This window comes from Taudactylus pleione, unplaced genomic scaffold (genome assembly GCF_031769625.1).
Source record: "Taudactylus pleione unplaced genomic scaffold, aTauple2 ptg000251l, whole genome shotgun sequence".
NCBI lineage: Eukaryota > Metazoa > Chordata > Amphibia > Anura > Myobatrachidae > Taudactylus > Taudactylus pleione.
The window spans coordinates 2,053,598-2,077,179 of record NW_028284653.1 but is presented as its reverse complement, the minus strand read 5'-3'; the positions used below and the strand labels follow the sequence as shown (position 1 = coordinate 2,077,179).

General features: G+C 43.5%; 1 protein-coding gene across 1 annotated transcript in view; it reads left to right on the top strand.

The window, feature by feature from the left end:
• The window catches only part of CPNE8 (copine 8), a 357,582-nt gene that overhangs the window by 236,357 nt on the left and 97,643 nt on the right, over window positions 1-23,582 (top strand). The window contains exons 7-9 of the mRNA XM_088480178.1: window positions 6,395-6,458; window positions 21,467-21,570; window positions 23,346-23,450. Coding sequence (XP_088336304.1) covers window positions 6,395-6,458; window positions 21,467-21,570; window positions 23,346-23,450 — 273 coding nt within the window. The remainder of the gene's footprint in view (window positions 1-6,394; window positions 6,459-21,466; window positions 21,571-23,345; window positions 23,451-23,582) is intronic.

Sequence of the window (23,582 nt, the reverse complement as noted above, 5' to 3'; positions counted from 1 at the left end):
GTACCAAATATAATGGCTCACAGTGGGATGAGCATATAAAACCAATTTATATGTTAAATCTCCCAAGGCCGTCTCTCAGTCACCACCTCACTGTATTCGATCTATTATGGCTGCTTCACTGCATCGAGGGGAATAGTCTCCACTTGTCTGCTTACAATTTGCTTACCGGTTTTCTCAGTCAGATGGCTACTTTACTTATCACAAATGTTATATCAGCTCATTTATTATACATAAACGGCTTCCAGATACTAGCTATGGCTGAACAGTCCTAACTATCGTCCGGCGGCTAGTCTCGGTCAGAAGCCCTGCCCACCGGATTGTGTGTGAAACCTTTCCTGTAGGAGACAGCAGGATCCTTAACCCTGTCTGCCCCTTGTCCTAGGGAGCAAGTCCTGTTGTGGACATCAGAACTTGGCAATGTACCCTCTTTGCCACATACCCATCCACTTACCTTGGCTATACTTGGTGAACCAGACTCTTTACCTGGAAAAGATTTTCCCTTTTTCCATCTCCTCCTTTCTTAGCTTCGCCAACTCTGGCGAATCAGTTGCCCTGGGAAGTGCAAACGTTCGTGACAGGGCCACAGCATTACTATGGAGAGCCCCAGCTCTGTGTTCCACTGCAGGCTGAAAGAAGTGTGGTTGCACTCTCACTGAAGTTTTGGACGAGGCCCTGTATCAGATATAATTTTGATTTTCCTTTCACCTCCCTCAGTAGTCTGTTGAGTTGGGGATAGAGGACGGAAGGGTCTCCAGAACCTAGGACGGAACCTTCGTGGCACAAGACTCTGCTGAGGAAATGTCTAATCCACCCACGTTTTTGACCAGTTGACATGATAGACTTTCTTTATTTGACACTGTAATGTAGCATTTCACATGCATATACACCCACAGTCGCACACAGAACATAGGCACACTGCATATCATTTTATCATTTTCAGCTTGTGCTATCTGTTCACATAAGACTCATTTGAAGGTAAAAAGTTGCATGAATTGACGCTCTGCGCTACTGAGATACATGGAGCTCCCGTGTTATGTGTAGCGCACAGAGGATAGATGTATGTGGACACATCTGTACTGCCTGTTGTTGTATTAGAACAGTCACCTGGAACAGGGCTACCTGTAGACAAGTACATGGTGAATCAAGCAGGAAACATGGGGCCCAATGGTACTACCAAACAATCCATTGCTTTTTGCTGATCTACTTTCTTTGCTGTCCGGGCAATTACTGACCAATGACTGTCGCCAGCTCTCCAAGCGACTAAGGATCGCTCTGCAGGATCCATTTTTTCAGTTCCCGGTTTAGGTTCCGCATGCAATGGTCAATTTCCAGGATTTCCAAGATCCTGTCCGGCGGGTTTCGTTCGGGCTTTAACCAACTCTTGGTTAACTTCACCAGGTTGGCCAGCTGAGCATGCGTCATAGCCCCTGGCCTAATTCACTGGTCTTCAAACTATTGTGCCTTCCTGAGCTCTGTCACCCCTATCTGCGCCAGAAGCCATTAGCTGCCGATAATTTACAGCCTGGGCTTCGGGCATATCCACACTAACCTGGAGTTTCATCATCTATACACATCCTGCTGCAGACTTCTGGGCCCCTACATGTGCACTAGCGATAATACATGGTATAACTGTGATGGTTTATTTATATAATTGTTCAAAAAAAGGTCCAATATTGTACTAGTTGCACTTCTGCAGTGGAGTGCAGCTGAATACCCAAAATGGTGGAGAACACCAACCACCTGAACAAGTCACAAATACCCCTAGTTAGGGTATGCCTATGTCACAGTATAAAAAGTCTTGGTGTGTTCTTGACCAGATTTCAATAGTAGACACTCGATAATTCAAAACTTTATATTCACACGTCCAACAGATGATTCCTTTTGCTTATGATTTCACGCTAGGACAGTTCATCCATAGTAGGTGTAGTACCATATAGGGCCTTTTCAGAAAGGCACACTTGAAGGTATGAAGGTCAATGGTGAACATGGGTATGTCTCCTTAGCCTCCCAAACGTGTGTAGTTCTCAAGGTTCAAATGGATTCACAGCGATCGATGTGTTTGTGTGTGTCAGTCAATGTGTGTGTACCCCGTCATAGGTAGAGTGGTATATTTTACTGTAGTGGTCCTAAATCTTGTGTAAGCTGTATCTATCGATCTATCTATCTATCTATCTATCTATTTATTTGTGTCTAGATGTTTTTTCATTGGTTCGGTAACCAAGAATTTGGAAACCCCCCCTTTGAAAATCCTGCGTTTGCCACTGGTTATCTATTGTTACTACTAAAACGTACATATTAAGAACCTGTTTATGGAGATCCGATAAAAAGGGTTCCCACTATCCACGCAGGGGGGGTTTCTGAGTACCCAGAAACCCCCCTGACAGACTGGAGAAGCAGACACCATCTTCTTAAGCCCCACCCCCTCGCAGCAAAATGCAGTGATTCGCGGGTCATGGTGAGGAGGTGGAGCCAATATGAAGTGATTCCATTAAAATCGCATCATTTGGCGCCGCCCCCTCCCAATTGACCCGCAAATTAATGCATTTTGTCGCTAGGGGGAGGGACCTAATAACATGGTGCCAGCCTGCAAGGTCCCATCCCTATCGGGTCTACAACCCGCAGCTGCTGCAAGGTAAGTGTGTGCGTAATGTATGTGTTACATACAGTCAATGTGTGCGTGTGTGTAAGGTATGTGTGATATATGTATGTGTGTGTATTATATATATATATATCTCTGTGTGTGTGTGTGTGTGTAAGGCCCCCTGTAAAAATCCTTCATTTGCCCCTGGTTCCTGAAACCTTTTTATTTACAACATGTTTTAGTTTATATATTTATATATATATATATATATATATATATATATATATATATATATATATATGATAATCTTGTATTTTAGTGCATATCAGTTACCACTAGGCAACATTACTGTGATAATTAGGGTTTACACAAGCAAACCCTAATTATCTATTAAGAGCGGTATAGCTTGGATGGGGGCACTAGCTCTTGTATAATCCCACAGGGTCAAAGAGCCTAAGGGGTATATTTACTAAAGTGAGAGTTTTTAGAAGTGGAAATGTTGCCCATAGCAACCAATCATATTCTAGCTATTATCATATAGAAGGTGCTAGTTAAATGTTAAGTAGAATCTGATTGGTTGCTATGGGCAACAACTCCTTGTCTAAAAACTCACACATTAGTAAATAAACCCCTTAGGGTGGGTTATAATGTTACTTACTATCCAGGTGACCTGCTGAGTGATTAAACGATATTGAGAGCAGTACTATTTCAGTGTACACACTAGTGATTTATCATTCCAATCCGAACGATTTTATGTCAGAAGATTGTCAGAAATGTTATGTTTTTTAACTATCTGCGGACATTTTGGACAGATGATCATAAATTCCTACACTCTATAAAATGTGCACGATATCTCTCAACATTTTGAATAAATGTCAGATCCATACGCGCACGCAGGGGGGGTTTCCGAGCACCTAGAAACCCCCCCTGCACGCCACTCCATCCAGCGCAGCTTAAATTTTTTTTTTTTTGTAAAGAACCTGACTGATCCTTGTTGAGCTGGCTGTAGGGGGAGCTGCAGCTGTAGCGCGCTGCTCCTCCCGGGCAATTCCCATGGTGCCCTGCCATTGTGGAAGGCTGAGAGATCGGAGCCTGCTGGGTAAGTCAGTGACCGGCATTCTCTCCCAGACCCGCACCACAGTTAGGTGTAATGTATTACATGTGGGGGGAGCCGGTGGGTGCGGAGAGGTGATCTGTAATTAGCCATGCCAGCGCTTTTGTCAGTGTGTATTTCAGTGAGTGTGTGTCTGCTTTGTCAGTGTGTATGTGTGTGTGTGTGTCTAGGGTTTGCCAGTCTGTGTGTGTCTCTAGCATTGTCTGTATGTGTGTGTCTAGCATTGTCTGTGTGTGTGTCTAGGGTTTGTCAGTCTGTGTGTGTATAGGCTTTATCAGTGTGTGTGTCAGTCTGTGTATATAGACTTTTAAGTGAAGTGTGTGTGTCTAGGCTCTGTCAGTGAATGGGTGTGTCTGTGTGTATAGGATTTGTCACTGCAGTTTGTGTGTCTGTCAGTGTGTGTATATAGGCTTTGCCAGTGTATGTGTAGGGGCTTTGCCAGTGCAGTGTGTGTGTCTGTGTCAATTTGTGAGTGTGTAGCCTTTGTCAGTGTGTGGGTGTGTGTCAGTGTGTGTGTGCGTGTATATATCACTGTGTATGTTGCAGTGCCACCTTTTTATTTCTTGGAGGAGCTGAAACGCTCCACATAAATATAGACAGGTAGACCAGCACTCCAAATAAAAAAAGTTCAACAGCCGGGTGCAGATCCTAAAAACTAAGCAGACCGCACAGTCTTAAACATACAATCAGATACAGGCAGCACTAGTCCTCGGGTACTCAATAATCCAAGCTTGTTAATCCATTAGCGTTTCAGATGCAATTATTACATATTTCGTCACAGTAATGGATTAACAAGCTTGGATTACTGGGTACCCGAGGACTAGTGCTGCCTGTATCTGGTGAGATTTTTTGCCATTGGTTTTGTACCCAAGTTTTGGAAACCCCCCCTTTCAAAATCCTCTGTTTGCCACTGAGATCCAATAATCTGATCTGACTGGTTTTGAAATGGTAATTGGCCCTGGGTGTGCTGCATACTGGTCGGCTAGAATATTGCATAATGCTTATCTAGCTTAAGAGGTTTATGCACTAGATGCTAGTTGGTGGTTCTGGACATTTGCACTTAATAATATTGTCCTGTAAAGTGCATAACAGTGACCTTGCTTTGCTGAAATCTTCACTAAGTGAAGTGCTTAACTTGCCCACTGAACCTAATATTCCAAATCATTCTCACATACTTAATCTAAAGGAAATTACTTTTTCAATATAGGGGATAATATTTCTTCTACACACTATCAATAAAAATATTTCTACACTTTGTAGTTTTATGATCTCCTTCATGTGTACCAGATTGCTTTTTGCTACTGTGCATTTTTATCAGTTGTTGGTTTGCTATAGAGCACAGGTTCTCAAACTCGGTCCTCAGGACCTCAAACACTGCATATTTTCCAGGTCTCCTCACAGAATCGCAAGTGATATAATTAAATCCACCTGTGGATCTTTTAAAATGTGTCAGTGAGTAATGACTTTCCATCGTGCCAGGGGCAGAACTATGGGAGACAGTGGAGGCGTCTGCCGCCAGGCTCCAGCTCTGAAGGGGCACCTCCTCCATTATCCACAACATATTCATCCCACTTAGGGCTGTAACTATGTACCCGGAGTGTACTGTCACAGCCGTCCAATACGTGGCACCCCTTCCCGGCACCTGAGAAACCACCATACACTAGTGGAGAGCTCCATGTCAGACCATCAGCTGTTGCCTTTGTCTATCTATAGCCTTTCTGCATGCAAATTGCTACATTACAGTGTCAGCGGCTGTGACGGGGGGCGCACCAAATTATAACTTGCCTCAGGGCGACTGAGATGAACTTACCCCACTGCTTCGTGCACCTACTGTGTGACGTGGAAAATGTGACCTGTGTGGGGTCCTGAGGACCGAGTTTGAGAGCCACTGCCATAGAGTAACAACACAGTCTAGTCATACAGGGCTTGATTCAGCAAGGACCACAGTTGTGTATACACACGCAATCGGTCGATTAATTCGCAGTGCTCATGCATCGCAAACTGGCAGTTGCGATGGAAACAGTGTCTACGCAGAACCCAGAGCAAAGTGATTGACAGGAAGTGCCGTTTGTGGGTGGTGACGGGGGGTGGTCGGGCGAACGCATGCGTGCCAGTGCATTGAAATGCAGTTGCAGGGGCGTGCATAAATTAGTCACTGCATTACCTGACGCCTCCTGAGGTCTCATAGCGTGCGCAGAAGTTAGCAATTCCTGAGTGAGGTCTGGGCTTCCTTAACTGTGCGCATGGGTCCGATGTTACCGATTGTTTCGCTATGTTGCCCTAGTATACAGATGTGAGTAGGGAGAAGTGGGTGTCCTTATGTCAGGCTGCGTACACAATGTGAATGCATACATTTAAATAGCACCGCTGAGATTAGTAATGCAGTTGTGTGCGTATAAGCAGAATAGTGTTCCATGCTGTATCAGGCCCACAGTCTCCAGTCTTCCCTGGGAAAGACTCTAAATGCACTCAAAAAGCATTTTCTCCATTAAACTAATGTTACTTAAAAATAAAAAAATGAGCTCCTATAAATGTTATGACTCATTTCTAAAAATAAAAATGCCAACTTCAAAATTATTTGTTTGTCCAATTATGTCAACATATTGCAGCTAAGAATGAAATGTGTTTATTCACAAGACCTTGCTCTTCAGTGATTGTTTTTAAAACCTCTATCTCTTTATATTTTATTCTTTTTAAAGAGGAATTCCAGGAAAGAACTGTGGAATCATCACTGTCACAGCAGAAGAACTGAACAATTGCAGAGTAAGTGCATTTAATCTAGGGGTGTGCACCGGCCACTTTTCGTGTTTTGTGTTTTGGATCTGGATCTTTCTTCGTGTTTTGGATCTGGATTGGTTTTGCCAAAACCACCCTTCCGTGTTTTGGGTTCTGGGTTTTGTGTTTTGGATCTGTATTTTTTTTTAAAAAAGCATAAAAACAGCTAAAATCACAGAATTTGTAGGTTTTTCTGCTCCTATGCTATTATTAACCTCAATAACCTTAATTTCCACTCATTTCCAGTCTATTCTGAACACCTCACACCTCACAATAGTGTTTTTATGTCCAAAACGTTGCACCGAGGTAGCTGGATGACTATGCTAAGCGACACGAGTGGGCGGCACAAACACGTGACCCATCTAGGCGTGAAACTGCAGTGGCAGACAGGATGGCAGTTTGAAAAACTAGGCCCCAAACTGTACATAATGCAAAGAAAAAAAAGAGGTGCAAGATGGAATTGTCCTTGGGCCCTCCCACCCACCCTTATGTTGTATAAACAGGACATGCACACTTTAACAAACCAATCATTTCAGCGCCAGGGTCTGCCACACAACTGTGGCTGAAATGATTGGTTCGTTTGGGCCCCCACAAAACAAGCTGGCAATTAATGTGTCCCTGCACAAACTGGCTCTATGGAGGCAAGATGTCATCCTCATCCTCCTCATCCACCGATTCCTCACCCTCTTCAGTGTGTACATCCTCATCCTCACAAAGTATTAACTCGTCCCCACTTGAATCCACCACCACAGGTCCCTCTGTACCTTCTGGAGGCTGGTCTCCCTGGAAGAGCTGATAATTCATTTTGATGAACATCATCTTCTCCACATTCTGTGGAAGCAACCTCCTACGCCTTTCGCTGACAAGGTTCCCGGCTGCACTAAACACTCTTTCGGAGTACACACTGGAGGGGGGGGCAACTCAGGTAAAATAGAGCCAGTTTGTACAGGGGCCTCCAAATTGCCTCTTTTTCCTGCCAGTACAGGTATGGACTGTCTGCCATGCCTACTTGGATGCTGTCACCGATGTAATCCTCCACCATTCTGTCAATGGTGACAGTATCATATGCAGTGACAGTAGACATGTCAGAAATTGTTGCCAGGTCCTTCAGTCCGGACCAGATGTCCAAACTTGGTCCTGCCTGCCCTGCATCACCGCCAGCGGGTTGCTTAGGATACCCAAGTTTTTTCCTGGCAGCCCCAGTTGCAGGAGAAAATGAAGAAGGAGCCGTTGACGTGTCACGTTCCGCTTCAGCTGACAGTGTGTTCACCAGCAGGTCTTTGCACCTCTGCAGGCTTGTGTCGGCCGGAAAGAGAGACACCACATAGGCTTTAAACCTAGGATCGAGCACGGTGGCCAAAACGTAGTGGTCTGATTTCAACAGATTGACCACCCTGGAATCCTGGCAAAGCGAATGAAGGGCTTCATCCACAAGTCCCACATGCCGAACGGAATCGCTCCGTCTTAGCTCCTCCTTCACTTTCTCCAGCTGCTTCTGCAAAAGCCTGATGAGGGGAATGACCTGACTCAAGCTGGCAGTGTCTGAACTGACTTCACGTGTGGCAAGTTCGAAGGGCTGGAGAACCTTGCACAACACGGAAATCATTCTCCACTGCGCTTGAGTCAGGTGCATACCCCCTCCTTTGCCTATGTCATAGGTGGATGTATAGGCTTGTATGGCCTTTTGCTGCTCCTCCATCCTCTGAAGCATATAGAGGGTTGAGTTCCACCGCGTCACAACCTCTTGCTTCAGGTGATGGCGGGGCAGGTTCAAGAGTGTTTGCTGGCGCTCCAGTCTTCGGCACGCAGTCGCTGAATGGCGAAAGTGGCCAGAAATTTTTCGGGCCACCCAAAGCGTCTCCTGCACGCCCCTGTCGCTTTTCAGAAAATTCTGCACCACCAAGTTTATTGTGTGAGCAAAACATGGGACGTGCTGGAATTTGCCCAGATGTAATGCCCGCACAATATTGGTGGCGTTGTCAGATATCACAAATCCCCAGGAGAGTCTAAGTGGGGTAAGCCACTGGGCGATGATTTCCCTCAGTTTCTCTAAGAGGTTGTCGGCGGTGTGCCTCTTACTGAAACCGGTGATACACAGCGTAGCCTGCCTTGTAACGAGCTGGCATTTCTGAGATGCTGCTACTGGTGACGCTGCTGCTGTTGCTGCGTAAGGTGATACATCTACCCAGTGGGCTGTCACAGTCATATAGTCCTTAGTCTGCCCTGTTCCACTTGTCCACATGTCCGTGGTTAAGTGGACATTGTGTACAACGGCATTTTTCAGGACACTGAGGACACTTTTTCTGACGTTTCTGTACAGTCTCGGTATCGCCTGCCTAGTGAAGTGGAATCTAGACGGGATTTGGAACCGGGGACACACTACCTCCATCAATTGTCTAAATCCCACTGCACTAATGGCGGATACCGGACGCACGTCTAACACCAACATAGCAGTCAAGGCCTCAGTTATACGTTTTGCTTCAGGATGACTGCTGTCGTACTTCATCCTCCTCGCTAAGGACTGTTGGAGGGTCAATTGTTTAGTAAAAGTAGTGGTGTTCCTACTTCCTCTCTGGGATGATGAACGACTCCCAGCAACAGCAGCAGCGGCAGCAGTAGGCGTAGCAATGCAGGATCCTCCAGAGGAATCCCGGATAGGAGAGTCAGTCATGCCAGTGACATGGCCTGCAGGACTACTTCCGATCCTGACTAAGGAGGAAATTGACGAGGAGGGAGTTGACGGTGTGGTTTGCAGGCGCTTGGATACAACAGGACAACGGGATTTAGGTGTCCCTGGACTGCTTACGGTCTTAGCCAAAGTTTCTGAACTTGACAGTAACTTTTTATGAACGCGCTGCAGGTGCCGTATAAGGGAGGATGTTCCTAGGTGGTTGACGTCCCTACCCCTACTTATTTCACCTTTACATATGGTACATATGGCAAGACAGTTGTTGTCCGGATTTGGATAGAAATATTGCCAGACCAAAGAGGTGGAATGTTTGGTCTTCTGCCCAGGCATGACCGTGATGGGCTTTTTCATCCCACGGACAACAACTGTCTCCCCCGGAGCCTGATTTAAACAAACCACATCACCATCAGAATCCTCCTCGCCAACTTCCTCCTCAGCGCCAGCTACACCAGTATCCTCATCCTGTTGTACTTCAACAGTGACATCTTCAATTTGCATATCAGCAAGTGGACTGTGGGTGCTCCTTTCAGCACTTGCAGGGGGCGTGCAAATGGTGGAAAGAGCCACCTCTTCCCGTCCAGTGCTGGGAAGGTCAGGCATCGCAACCACCACCACACTTGGACTCTCCTTGGGGATTTGTGATATCTTCTTAGAAAGCACAGTTCTTCGCTGTGCTTTTGCCAGCTTAACTCTTTTGATTTTTTTAGTGGGAGGAGGGCTTCCATCGTCATGTGAAGCTGAACCACTAGTCATGAACATACTAGGGATCGACCTTAGCCGTTCCTTGCCACTCCGTGTCGTAAATGGCATATTGGCAAGTTTACGTTTCTCTTCAGCTGATTTAAATGTCTTTTTCAAGGTCATTTTCCTGAACTTTGCCATTTGGGATTGTATGTGCCCTCTACTATGACATTGGGCATCGGCCTTGGCAGACGACGTTGATGGCATGTTATCGTCTATGTCATGACTAGTGGCAGCAGCTTCAGCACTAGGAGGAAGTGGTTCTTGATCTTTCTCTATTTTATTTTTATCGGAGAAAGTTTGGTCCTCCATTTATGTTATATCGATTTGATATATACGTGCGGCTAAACACAGAAAATAATTTTTTTTTTGGTTTGGACTGGAGTGTACTTTGTTACAGCACCCTTTAACGGTCAAGCCAGCCGGCCCTTTACTTATGACACAGGCGCACGCTTGGCACTACTTTGTTGATGCACGTGCGGCTACTGCGCACACAATTCACAAACACAGAAAATAATTTTTTTTTGGTTTGGACTGGAGTGTACTTTCGGGGGTTACAGCACCCTTTAACGGTCAAGCCAGCCGGCCCTTTACTTATGACACAGGCGCACGCTTGGCACTACTTTGTTGATGCACGTGCGGCTACTGCGCACACAATTCACAAACACAGAAAATAATTTTTTTTTGGTTTGGACTGGAGTGTACTTTCGGGGGTTACAGCACCCTTTAACGGTCAAGCCAGCCGGCCCTTTACTTATGACACAGGCGCACGCTTGGCACTACTTTGTTGATGCACGTGCGGCTACTGCGCACACAATTCACAAACACAGAAAATAATTTTTTTTTTGGTTTGGACTGGAGTGTACTTTGGGGGTTACAGCACCCTTTAACGGTCAAGCCAGCCGGCCCTTTACTTATGACACAGGCGCACGCTTGGCACTACTTTGTTGATGCACGTGCGGCTACTGCGCACACAATTCACAAACACAGAAAATAATTTTTTTTTTGGTTTGGACTGGAGTGTACTTTCGGGGGTTACAGCACCCTTAACGGTCAAGCCAGCCGGCCCTTTACTTATGACACAGGTGCACGCTTGGCACTACTTTGTTGATGCACGTGCGGCTACTGCGCACACAATTCACAAACACAGAAAATAATTTTTTTTTGGTTTGGACTGGAGTGTACTTTCGGGGGTTACAGCACCCTTTAACGGTCAAGCCAGCCGGCCCTTTACTTATGACACAGGCGCACGCTTGGCACTACTTTGTTGATGCACGTGCGGCTACTGCGCACACAATTCACAAACACAGAAAATAATTTTTTTTTTGGTTTGGACTGGAGTGTACTTTCGGGGGTTACAGCACCCTTAACGGTCAAGCCAGCCGGCCCTTTACTTATGACACAGGTGCACGCTTGGCACTACTTTGTTGATGCACGTGCGGCTACTGCGCACACAATTCACAAACACAGAAAATTATTTTTTTTTGGTTTGGACTGGAGTGTACTTTCGGGGGTTACAGCACCCTTTAACGGTCAAGCCAGCCGGCCCTTTACTTATGACACAGGCGCACGCTTGGCACTACTTTGTTGATGCACGTGCGGCTACTGCGCACACAATTCACAAACACAGAAAATAATTTTTTTTTTGGTTTGGACTGGAGTGTACTTTGGGGGTTACAGCACCCTTTAACGGTCAAGCCAGCCGGCCCTTTACTTATGACACAGGCGCACGCTTGGCACTACTTTGTTGATGCACGTGCGGCTACTGCGCACACAATTCACAAACACAGAAAATAATTTTTTTTTTGGTTTGGACTGGAGTGTACTTTCGGGGGTTACAGCACCCTTTAACGGTCAAGCCAGCCGGCCCTTTACTTATGACACAGGCGCACGCTTGGCACTACTTTGTTGATGCACGTGCGGCTACTGCGCACACAATTCACAAACACAGAAAATAATTTTTTTTTTGGTTTGGACTGGAGTGTACTTTCGGGGGTTACAGCACCCTTAACGGTCAAGCCAGCCGGCCCTTTACTTATGACACAGGCGCACGCTTGGCACTACTTTGTTGATGCACGTGCGGCTACTGCGCACACAATTCACAAACACAGAAAATATATTATTTTTTTAGCACTTGGGGGGAGCACCCCTGATGGACAGAGCACCCCCTGGACAACACTACAGCACCCCTTTAGGTCTGGGACACTGCACAGGACTTTGGAGTGGACACAGCCCCTATGGAGAACTGACTGCACAACACAGTCCAGCCAGCCCCTATGGACTTTGAAGTAGTGGACACAGCCCCTATTAACAACAGCAGCACAGCACAACACAGCCAGCCCCTATGGACTTTGAAGTAGTGGACAACAGCAGCACTACACTACACTACACTACACTACACAGCCCTAACTCCCACCCTCCCTCTTCACTGTCCACAGCCGAGTGAGAAAATGGCGCCGACGCGGGTACCTTATATAGGATCCAAAACCCGCGAGACTCGGAAGGCGGGATGATGACGTTTTGCCTCGATTTCAGATCCGAGTCAGGCGGGAAAAGTTGAGCCTGTCTCGGATCGGACTCGGATCGGGGGGGCTCGGGGGGGTTCGGATTTCAGAAATCCGAACCCGCTCACCCCTAATTTAATCTGTTTTTGGCATTCATATAATGACCTTCTATGAATGTATAAAGCAGGTTTACAAGCATATAGACTTAAGCATGTCATCTAACAGTGAGCCAGGAGAATTCTGTTACCTTGTTAAATTGGATTTGGATTTCTCTCTATGGAAACACTACATTTGAGTGACATGGTTATATAACACATTCAGGGCCTGATTCAGCTTGGATCGCAGTTGCTAATACGCACGCAATTGGTCGATTGTTGCATCGTAACTGTGCATGCATCGCAGTGCGCGTACACGAACCAGTCACTGCGTTCGGGACTGGGATCGCAGTGACTACGCAGACCCATCGCAGAGTGATTGACAGGTAGTGCCGTTTGTGGTTGGTGACGGGGGGGTGGTCGACAAAACGTAGGCGTGCCAGTGCGTTTGAACACTGTTGCAGCGGCGTGCATTAATTATCCACTGTTGAAGTTAGCAATTTCTGAGTAAGGTCTGACCTTGTGCAAGTGTGCATGAGGATGCGACGGTAATTGATTGTACCAATGTTTTTGCTGTCTTGCTAAACATTACGGATGTGTGTAGATAAAGTGGGCGTCCTTATGTTGTGCTGTGGAAGTATAGCAATCGCAATGGATTAGCATACTATAGCAGTTGAACTGCGTGTGTAATCGTTATTGCATTTGCAATAGCGATCCTTACTGAATCAGTTCTTTATGTAATATAGTACCGATCTGGTTTAGCAACTTTACTTCCACCATATTACAGCTATACTGTATGTATCTCCTGGGTGAACAACAGTCAGATGCATCACAGTGTTGGATAGAAGTTATTTGCATGTAACAGTATCTGGAATGTGGGAAACTGCAGAGGTGCACTTTACACTGTTTTTTTTTTTTCACATGTTAAATGAACCTGTTTATCGGTACTTGTTGAAGCACACCCCCATTTTACCTTTCCATGGCCCTTTTGAGCAGACACTTTGCACACTATTTTGTGACTGTCATTACAATGTTCTGGTCTGTAATTACCTCACCTACCTGTACAGACTACCATCACATTTAGGTCATCTTCTAAGCACTGTACATGTGTTTAGTGTAAGTAACGGGTAGCCATTATTTCAGATGCCACTATTATAAATTGTACGTTCTCTATGACATTAGTTTATGCACACCATACACTTACTCTTACCCTACAAAGTGTAGCAAGACTGAGGGCCTAATTCAGCAAGCAACGCACGGATGCAGACGCAGCCTGAGGTCTAGTTGTACACAGGAAGTCTCGCTATGTCTGCGGGAGGGTCAGGTCCACCACAATTGTGCATATGGGTCTGATGGTTCTCGGTGTTACCGATGTTTCCGCTGTATTGCCAGGTATAGAGAACGCAAGTAAAGGGAAGTGGGTGGTATTATGTAGTGCTGGGTGTCTGCCTATTCTGCTGCGATTGCCGTGCGTATGCATTCATTAGCATATTCTCGCAGCTGCCGGGTGCGTGCATCTGCATCCATGCGTTCCTTGCTGAATAAGGCCCTGAATCCCTTTGAAAGTAGTATCCACATTCTTACTACTGTTGCCTACGCAGTTGCGATGCTGATCCCTGCCTGCAACGCCGGTCTCAAGCCGCGCATCCACTTGCAGATAGTGAAACGACAGTACTATTACAACATCGTAATCGTACAGTCGTTCCTGATCCCCTGTATTGCCTACACTGTACGATATGTCATTCAGTGTAGGCACCCTCCCTCATCCCTGAACATGGTCTATCTGTCATTATCGGCAGATTGACCAGCATGTTCAGGCGATGATTGATGTCGGAAACAACCAGCGGGAGCGCGCATCACTGGTCGTTGCCGACATTAAACTGTCAGATTTATGCCCAATTAATGAGCGATTGAATGATACGTTGTAATTATCGTTCAATCGCTCATTTATATCTGCAAGTGGATACGTGACATCATCTCTGATTCAGGCCCAGAATGCCAGTGCTTTCTGCTGCCATCCAGTACTGATGATAAATATTTTTTTTATATCACTGCCTTGAGCGATGATAGAAAACAAGTCTGTTGGTGGCACTTTTGTGAATAAGCCACTTAGCATATATTGTTGAGTGTACTGGTAGTAAGAAAAAGCAAGAAGAGGAAAGAACTCTGTGTTGTGAGTACTCTTGTAATTGAAAAATTTTAATAATTGAAAATGTAACCTTTCATTTTACTAACTTAGAATAAATTCCTTATGATACCACATACATAAACATACCAAAACATGTAAAAAGGTCATTCATAACGCAAATTCGGGAAAAAAAACGATATACTTGGAGGTATGAAGCATTAGTACCTCCTAAGTAGTGATCAAAAGGTGAAATATTAGGTGACAGCAATTACATATCTCAAGCTTCAATGGCTTCATAAGTGATATACCCAGTTTGTATATTTAATATTGCACATAAAACAAATAGATTACTTGTAAAAGAGAAGTATCAGGATGGTCAGGGAGACAGAACTGCTACTCTCAACTCTACTACACCACATTTGGCCAAAAGGCCATTCAATGAGGGGTGAGGGATTTATAGAGAGCAGTTTACCCTTAGAAAAAATAGAGTGAGTGGCACGTTAGTCAGATTTTCGTATCTGCTTTTGGATGTCTTACTGTTATGCATTGAGAGTATTACTCACCTGAGATAGTTCCCACTTAATTAGAGATTTTTACTAGACTGTAAAATTCAGAATGACCCCTTGGTTCTAAAATCCCAATATCCATATGCAGGGCACACATACAGTAAGTATCATTTAATTGTTTCAAGGATATTGCATCTAATAGCAACAGTCTTATATAATGACACAGGGTTTTTATAAATTACTGTACTGGTAGTAAGTATGGTGCTGGTTTGAACATTTTTAAAAAATCCATATTCTACTGAGATATTATGTTAAACGTTTGATTTTAATAACTTAGGGTTATGAGTACTGTATATTGAATTAAATATTGCTTAGCAAAATCAAGAATCAAACATGTATTTCAAATTAAAGGTTCAAAATAGTTATATGTGAAGCAAAATATTAGTTTACATAATCTATACTGTTATATAAATTGTGTATGTATGCTGCCATGTTTAACGCACTCCCTTTATAAGGCTGACTTAGAGACAAAGTGTGGAAAAATTGATAAATGACTATCAGAACAAAATTCAGTTTGCAATATTACATTTCAGCTCTCGAGGGATGTTTCAAAGCTGCCAAGCAGAGCAATGTATGAGAATACCTGGGGAGAGAGATGCTTGTTTTTGTGAGTCTACTCCAACTCACTAGTTTCATATTAATTGAAAAACCTGAACATATATTGGAATGCCTGTAAAATATTGAACAAAAAAACAAAATAAACCCTCTAATATAATCCCCCATAGCTCTAATTTATCATAAAAATAAAATTCCTACAATTGTGTCCACATACATCTGTAACCGTGCACTACAAATCGAGTTACACATAACGTGTGAGTGCTGTGTGACTCGGTAGTGCGGAGTGTTTTATTGTGCGACTTTTTGCGCATGGCATGGATTGACTGGAAGGGCTGTTTAGCAGGCAAGGAGGCTAGATGTATGTAGACACATTTGTATATGGAAAATAAAAGTACAAAAAGTGCATCAATTTAAAAATAGACAAACTGTTTAAAACAATGCAGAAACAATGGATTGCCCACTTTTTTATATAATATTTTGGTTCATAAAGTAATAGACATATTAGTAATCATGATAAAAAGGCTGCGACACATGATCTGCGACTGTATAATGTATGTGGCTGGAGATGATCTGCGCCAAAGATAAAGATCTGCTAGAGCAATAAGTCCAACAAAGGTGCAGCTCTTCTTTACTTTGCATTCCGTATATATGTCTTTATGTTCTCTTCACATTTATATGCCTACGTTTCACATCATGAAGAAGACACCTCGTCATGACCAGCTCTCATATGAGATTGGTGTAGCACTAGTGTGACAAAGGGGCAATTAAAAAATACCACCTAGTCTGTCTACAATTGATTAAAATCCCTCTTTACCTTTACCACCACCACCAGTTGAATAAAGTGCTTGTCCTTGGGGAATTACTCAGTACTCCCTCTACTTCACCATATACTGTACTTTCCCAATTTACTTAAATCAGAGATAATTATACCCAAATACTCACATGTCATTAGCTATGCGGCAATAAAAAAATGCCCAGCTAGAATTGACGCATGAGATAATAAGAACATTGAGGGGGAGATTATCAAACCTTAGAGAGAGATAAAGTACCTACCAATCAGTTTCTTGCTGTCATTTTTCAAAGTCTGTAAAAGTCTGCAGTTAGAAGCTTTATCTCTCTCCACGGTTTGATTTGTCTCCCCCTGAGTCAGAAAGTTTAAATTTTATGATTTAATATAGAAAAATATCCACAATGCTTAAATACAAAAACAATGATAACAAAATGCCATACAAAACATATTGTTGCACAAGACTCTCTAAAATAATAAGAAACAAAATAGCACACTGACAGTTTGGTTTCTGTAGTGGAAAGACACCCAACAATTAGTGTCACTCCTCAGGGGCCTTTTCATCATCACTTACCGTATATACTCGAGTATTAGTCGACCCGAATATAAGCCGAGGTACCTAATTTTACCACAAAAAACTGGGAAAACTTATTGACTCGAGTATAAGCCTAGGGTGGGAAATTCAGCAGCTACTGGTAGTAATCCCCCCTCTGGTACTGTCCCCAGTAGTAATCCCCCCCTGGTAGTGCCCCCAGTAGTAATCCCCCCCTGGTAGTGCCCCCAGTAGTAATATCCCCCCCTGGTAGTGCCCCCAGTAGTAATATCCCCCCCTGGTAGTGCCCCCAGTAGTAATATTCCCCCCTGGTAGTGCCCCCAGTAGTAATATCCCCCCCTGGTAGTGCCCCCAGTAGTAATACCCCCCTGGTAGTGCCCCCAGTAGCAATATCCCCCCTGGTAGTGCCCCCAGTATTAATCCCCCCCTTGGTAGTGCCCCCAGTAGCAACATCCCCCCTGGTAGTGCCCCCAATATTAATCCCCCCCCTGGTAGTGCCCCCAGTAGCAATATCCCCCCCTGGTAGTGCCCCTAGTATTAACCCCCCCTGGTAGTGCCCCCAGTAGCAACATCCCCCCCTGGTAGTGCCCCCAGTATTAATCCCCCCCCTGGTAGTGACCCCAGTAGCAATATCCCCCCCTGGTAGTGCCCCCAGTATTAACCCCCCCTGGTAGTGCCCCCAGTAGCAACATCCCCCCTGGTAGTGCCCCCAGTATTCCCCCCCTCCCTGGTAGTGCCCCCAGTAGCAACATCCCCCCCCTGGTAGTTCCCCCATTATTAATCCCCCCCCTCTGGTAGTGCCCCCAGTAGCGATATCCCCCCCTGATAGAACCCCCCCCCCAGTAGAAAGAAATGTAAAAAAAAAAAACACTTACCTGTAACCCCGCTCCTGGTCCCGACGCTGCTACAGGCTCCTCCGCCGCTTTGCATAATGGGAGAGACGTCGTCATGACGACGTCTCTCCCATTACCCACTGCGGGAGCCGGAAGATGGCTCCCGCAGTGGGAGCAGCAGTAGCCGCTGAGAGTCTGACAGACTCTCAGCGGCTGCTGATTACACCAAACACATAGCTGCCGGCTCCGGCGGCTGTGTGTTTAGCAGTGTGTAGTGCTGACCGAACTCCGTCCGGTCAGCGCTACACACAGGCTGTGTCACAGTGACACGGTGCAGGCTGTGTCACAGTGACACAGTCTGCACCGCGGCCCGCATGGTACGCTACTCAGCAGCGTACCATGCGGGCATGACTCGAGTATAAGCCGAGGGGGTGCTTTTTCAGCACAAAAAATGTGCTGAAAAACTCGGCTTATACTCGAGTACATACGGTAATTTTCACAAAAGCAGGTGAAAATGCACATTTTCACCTGCAATTGTAAAAATTAAGTTATCGGGCCATTCAGCGAGAAGGTAAAGCAGGAGATATCACAGATATCTCCTACTTCCCTTCCTCTTGCGGAATGGCCCGCTCTTCCCATACACTAGTATGGGGACAGAATTTATCAAGCTCCGAAAATATAATATTGTCAGAGCTTGACTGTGGGAGCATTCGCCATCTTCAGATGGCGAGTGCTCTTGCTCCGGCATTGCAACCTGCTTCTTCCCTATGGGAAGGAGGTCTGGGTTGCGATGAGGGATCCCTTCACCCATGTTCGGCTCCTTCCGCCGGACGTCGGGGCTCTTGTGCACATGCATGACCGACAGGAGCAGTGAAAAGTTCACTGCCCCAAAAAGGAGTAGTGAAGCGGCTCGCGGGGACAGCTGATATCGTATCAGCTGTCACCGCACCGAAGCAATGAGGAATTTCTGCGGTAGCCGCGGCAAGTCAAAATGTTAATTATCGGGGTCCTAGAGTCTGTTAATTAACTCCTTGGAAAATTAACAAATCTGGGTGCCTGACATTACATTTTATGCCTACTTTGGATTGATAGATTGCACCCCTCTTTTTTAGGTTGTGTACATGCAAATCATCCAAAGATTTCGTACCTACAATCTTTAAAGGGCATAATTCATTGTCTGTTAATGATACAAACACGGGAGTTCCTTTACACTATTGGAGCATACACACGGTCAGACTTGTCAGACTTGTCAGATTTGTCAGATGAACGATTGAACGATTAAACGATTTGAACGATTTTACCAAAGTTTTGAACGATTTGAACGATTGAACGATTTTTGACTGCATTAAAATGAATGGAATCGTCCAAGTCTGACTGCAAACACATCAGATGTCAGAAATCGTTATCTGACCATCGGGAACGCGCATCGTTGATCGTCCATCGTTCAGGCATGTCAGATATGAACGATTTTCCTTCAGATATGAACGACTGAACGATTTTTAAATCGTTATCGTTCATATCTGAAGGAAAAATCTGACCGTGTGTATGCACCATATCAGAGATAAATATGTATGCATCAAGATCCAACCTATATATGCCATCATCTAATGGGGCATATTTAATAACGAGTGATATTCTTGTTATCACTTGTTACTAATCTTAAATAGTGCCCCAACCAATCAGCTCCTAACTGTCATTTTTCAAACACATGACAGTTAGGAGCTGATTGGTTGGAGCACAATTTAAGATTAGTAACAAGTGATAACAAGAACATCACTCGTTGATAAGTCTGGGCCTATATTTGTCCAAATCGTGTTTCTTATAATAATTACATTTGCAGGAATGTAAGATATGACATGAGTGTGAGCAGCCTGTCACTGAAGTGACTCTTTGTGACAATGGGCCTGATTCAGCAAGGATCCCAACTGCGATTGCGCACGCAATTAGCGGATTGTTGCTTTGTGCGCATGCATCTCAGTGCTCGAACAAGCCATAACGATTGGGACTGCGATTGCAGTGACAACACAGAGTGACTGACAGGAAATGCCATTTGTGGGATGTGATGGGGGGGTGGTCGGCAAAACACAGGCGTGCCAGCGCGTTTAAACGCCGTTGCAGGGGTGTGCATAAATTATCCACTGCAATGCCATAAGCAGCTTGACTTTTCACTGCGTGCAATGAGGTTAGCAATTTCTGAGTAAGGTCTGACCTTGTGCAAGTGTGCGTGAGGCTCCGATTGTACTCGATGTTACCGGTGGTTTCGCAGTCTTGCTAAACCTTATGTGCGTAAGGTAAGGTGGGTATCCTTATGTAGTGCTGCGATGGCATAGTGATCACGAAGGATTAGCATATGATTGCAGTGAGACTGCGTGTGTAATCGCTATTGCAATTGCAGTTGCGATCCTTGCTTAATCAGCCCCAATATCCAGACACTCACAATCCAATGCTCACAGGTTTTTTTTATTATAATCTAAAAGATCCCCTAGACATTAAGAAGGTTCTAGGTATTTACAACAAAACATCATTTGGTCACTATCTTTTTTTTTTCAAGATGGCAGTCAGAATGGATTACACATAAATCTGCCACGATTGCCATCGTATTACAGCACCGATTCTCAGAATCTGGACATTCCCAATACAGGTTCATTAAAACACAGATTCCCAAAATCTTGACGTACCAAACATAGGTTCATTTGTAGTTCACTCTGGTGAGTTAGAAAACCTCAAATGATTATACATTTACATTGGTCACCTTTAATATGAGAAAGAGGAGAAAAGTATACTCTAGAATGCAATATTATGAATTCATTTGTTACTGTTAGGAATTAATTCAAATGCACCCTTTTTTTCTTGTATTTCTTAGATTTTAATGAGGGTTATCAGTGTTAATTAAAGATTGTGTGCTTTGGGTACTGGAAAACGAGAAACACTTAGCATTTTCTTTCTATTATTGTGCTAATGTTTTGTTACTATGATTTCCTCAATTAGTTGAAAGACATCTAAGGATAAATATTTTAAAAATTCATGGTGTATATCTCAGTATCTATCCTCACTGCTCTATCACATTAAAGTCACTTTAATATAGTTTAAATTCTAAATCCTTACATGTCGGCCCTACTTGCTGTGTTGCGGTGTCATTGACTATGCTTCATTTGTGTTCACACACTAATCTGCAGTCTATGCATACCATATCGGTTACCTAGGAGTGTATAATGTTCAAACCAGCACCAATCAGTCGCGCCCTCACTTTTATTTAGCTCTAAAATGCACATGCTTTGAGATATTATATATAAATATATATATATATATATATATATATATATATATGGCAGACTAGATGGGCCAAGTGGTTCTTATCTGCTGTAAAAGTCTATGTTTCTATAAATCCTCACTGCAAGCAACAACGGTAATTAAACTTGACACATGCGCAGTGTGACTCTTCTAATAGCTCTACTGTGTAAACATAGGCATTGCATCTATCTTTGTGGGGCTATTTGTAGATTCATATTTTAATCACTTCTGCTTTTCCCAATACACTTTAGGATGCTGTGTTAATGCAGTTTTGTGCCAATAAACTTGACAAGAAAGACTTTTTTGGAAAATCTGATCCTTTTCTTGTATTTTACCGAAGCAACGAAGATGGCAGGTAGGTCATGCACTATAAACTCTCTTGGCGCAGCTCAAAAGTACTGAACATACAGAATATTTCTGGTTATATTGATACATTAGATGGTGGGAAAGCCGGCAAATGGAAGGGGGAAACAATTGTTCCCCATATTTTCTACATCATTATAGTGGTAGGTGGGACTACCTCTTGGAATAGAGACCCAGAGGGATCTTACATATTCTTTACAGTAGAATTTGAGCTTGTATCAATTGTTTAATCAAATATCATGTAATCCAAACTAAAATTAAAGTTTATTTTCTTTATAGTGGATATAGTGAGTAATCTTCCTTAATGATTGCAATAAACAATTTTAGGTGTTTCAGTGAATTTTGTTTGTTATTTATGCCATGTTACAGGTAACAGTGATCTAGTATTGACCACTACTTTTCACCACCCAGACTCATGTAATACTGGAAGATTAATTTCTCTATACATAAAAACCAGTATAGTATAATAAATATATTATGTATTAAACAGAGAGCCCATTTTTCTCCTTAATCTCAGGATTTACTGAAGACATAAATTAATTTAAGATAGTATGAGAGAGAAACATTGTAGTCCATTGTTATTAATGAAACAGTGATAGTATTGTGAACTTTCTCCACCATGCTTAGTCCTATGGTAAACTAACCCTACAAATGATTGTGCAAGGTGAGGCTGAGAAGCCTTAAAAAGTACAAAGGGGTTCTTTACCTCTTCAAGAGCATGGATCTCAAATAGGAACATTTGTGCAAAAGACTCTTGGACTGCATTTATCCTACTGCAGTTGGTTTTGAGGCCATACTAGTTATTAAAATTGTATATGTGTGGAAAATTATTCCAATTAAATCGACAAATTTAGATCGATCTAGTATACACAAGAAAAAGAAAGACCATTGGGTTCCTCCAGGGTACATAAGTTGCCAGGTCCCAGAACAGCTGATAGTTTGTCATGTGTGCAATGTACTGTAAAATCCACAACAATTTGCAGAATTTTTTCACAGTTGTTACACTATTTTTTTCATGATTGGTAGATAGGGTGAAACAATGGCATTCCTATGGCTATTAATCTAATCTTACTACAGCAACCTTCCGTACAGGTTGAATTCACAGAAAACTGTGAATTGAACTGCTCTGCTAACTGTCCCTAATAAAAATTAGGTTGAAATAGATAATTTGGGAAAGATTGATTGCTTGGTTCAAAAATATATCAATCCCTGTGTAATTGTGCTAAACAAGTCGTAATGTTTTACATTATTGCTGCTTTGCTGATGTAGAAGACATACATAATGTGACAAATCTGTTCAATCACAATTCCAAGGGCTTGATCCAAGTAGGAGCGAATTACTTGTGGCACGAAGTGCAGCTGTAAGCCACACTTACGGTAGTGCCGGATTTGCTTGTTATTAACCAAAATGGGAGCTTGTAGCAGCTTTATTGAGCCTGAATGGAAATGAATTCATAAAAACAGTAATTGAATTGAAAATAATTCTGTAATTCCTGTTAGGTCTGCTCTGCTATCACCTTTGTTTAGTTGTGTTAGTGTAATCTAGGGGTTAATATGCATATTCTGAGCTAAAATAAAAAATGTTGTCCAATGACAGCAGATTGTGTAATTTAACTTATTTAAAATCAAAATAATGACCATAAGATATGTTGCTTCACTAAAAATTGTGTTTGGAACTTTCCTTTATTTGCTTTGTGTATAAGAAGAGATGAGAATCGTATTGTCTGACATTCAACTGTAACACGAATCATTTTATTTTATTTTGTAGCTTTACCATTTGCCACAAGACGGAAGTAGTAAAGAATACATTGAACCCTGTTTGGCAGGCGTTTAAGATTCCAGTCAGAGCTTTGTGTAATGGAGATTTTGACAGGTAAAAAGTGAGATGTTGTATGCTTTCACCAATGTGCAGTATTATAAAACTATATTGGGATATATTCAGTTCTAAAATAATGAAGACGAACTCTTTAAGAGTAACATTAGATCTTTCAATAAATAGAACTTA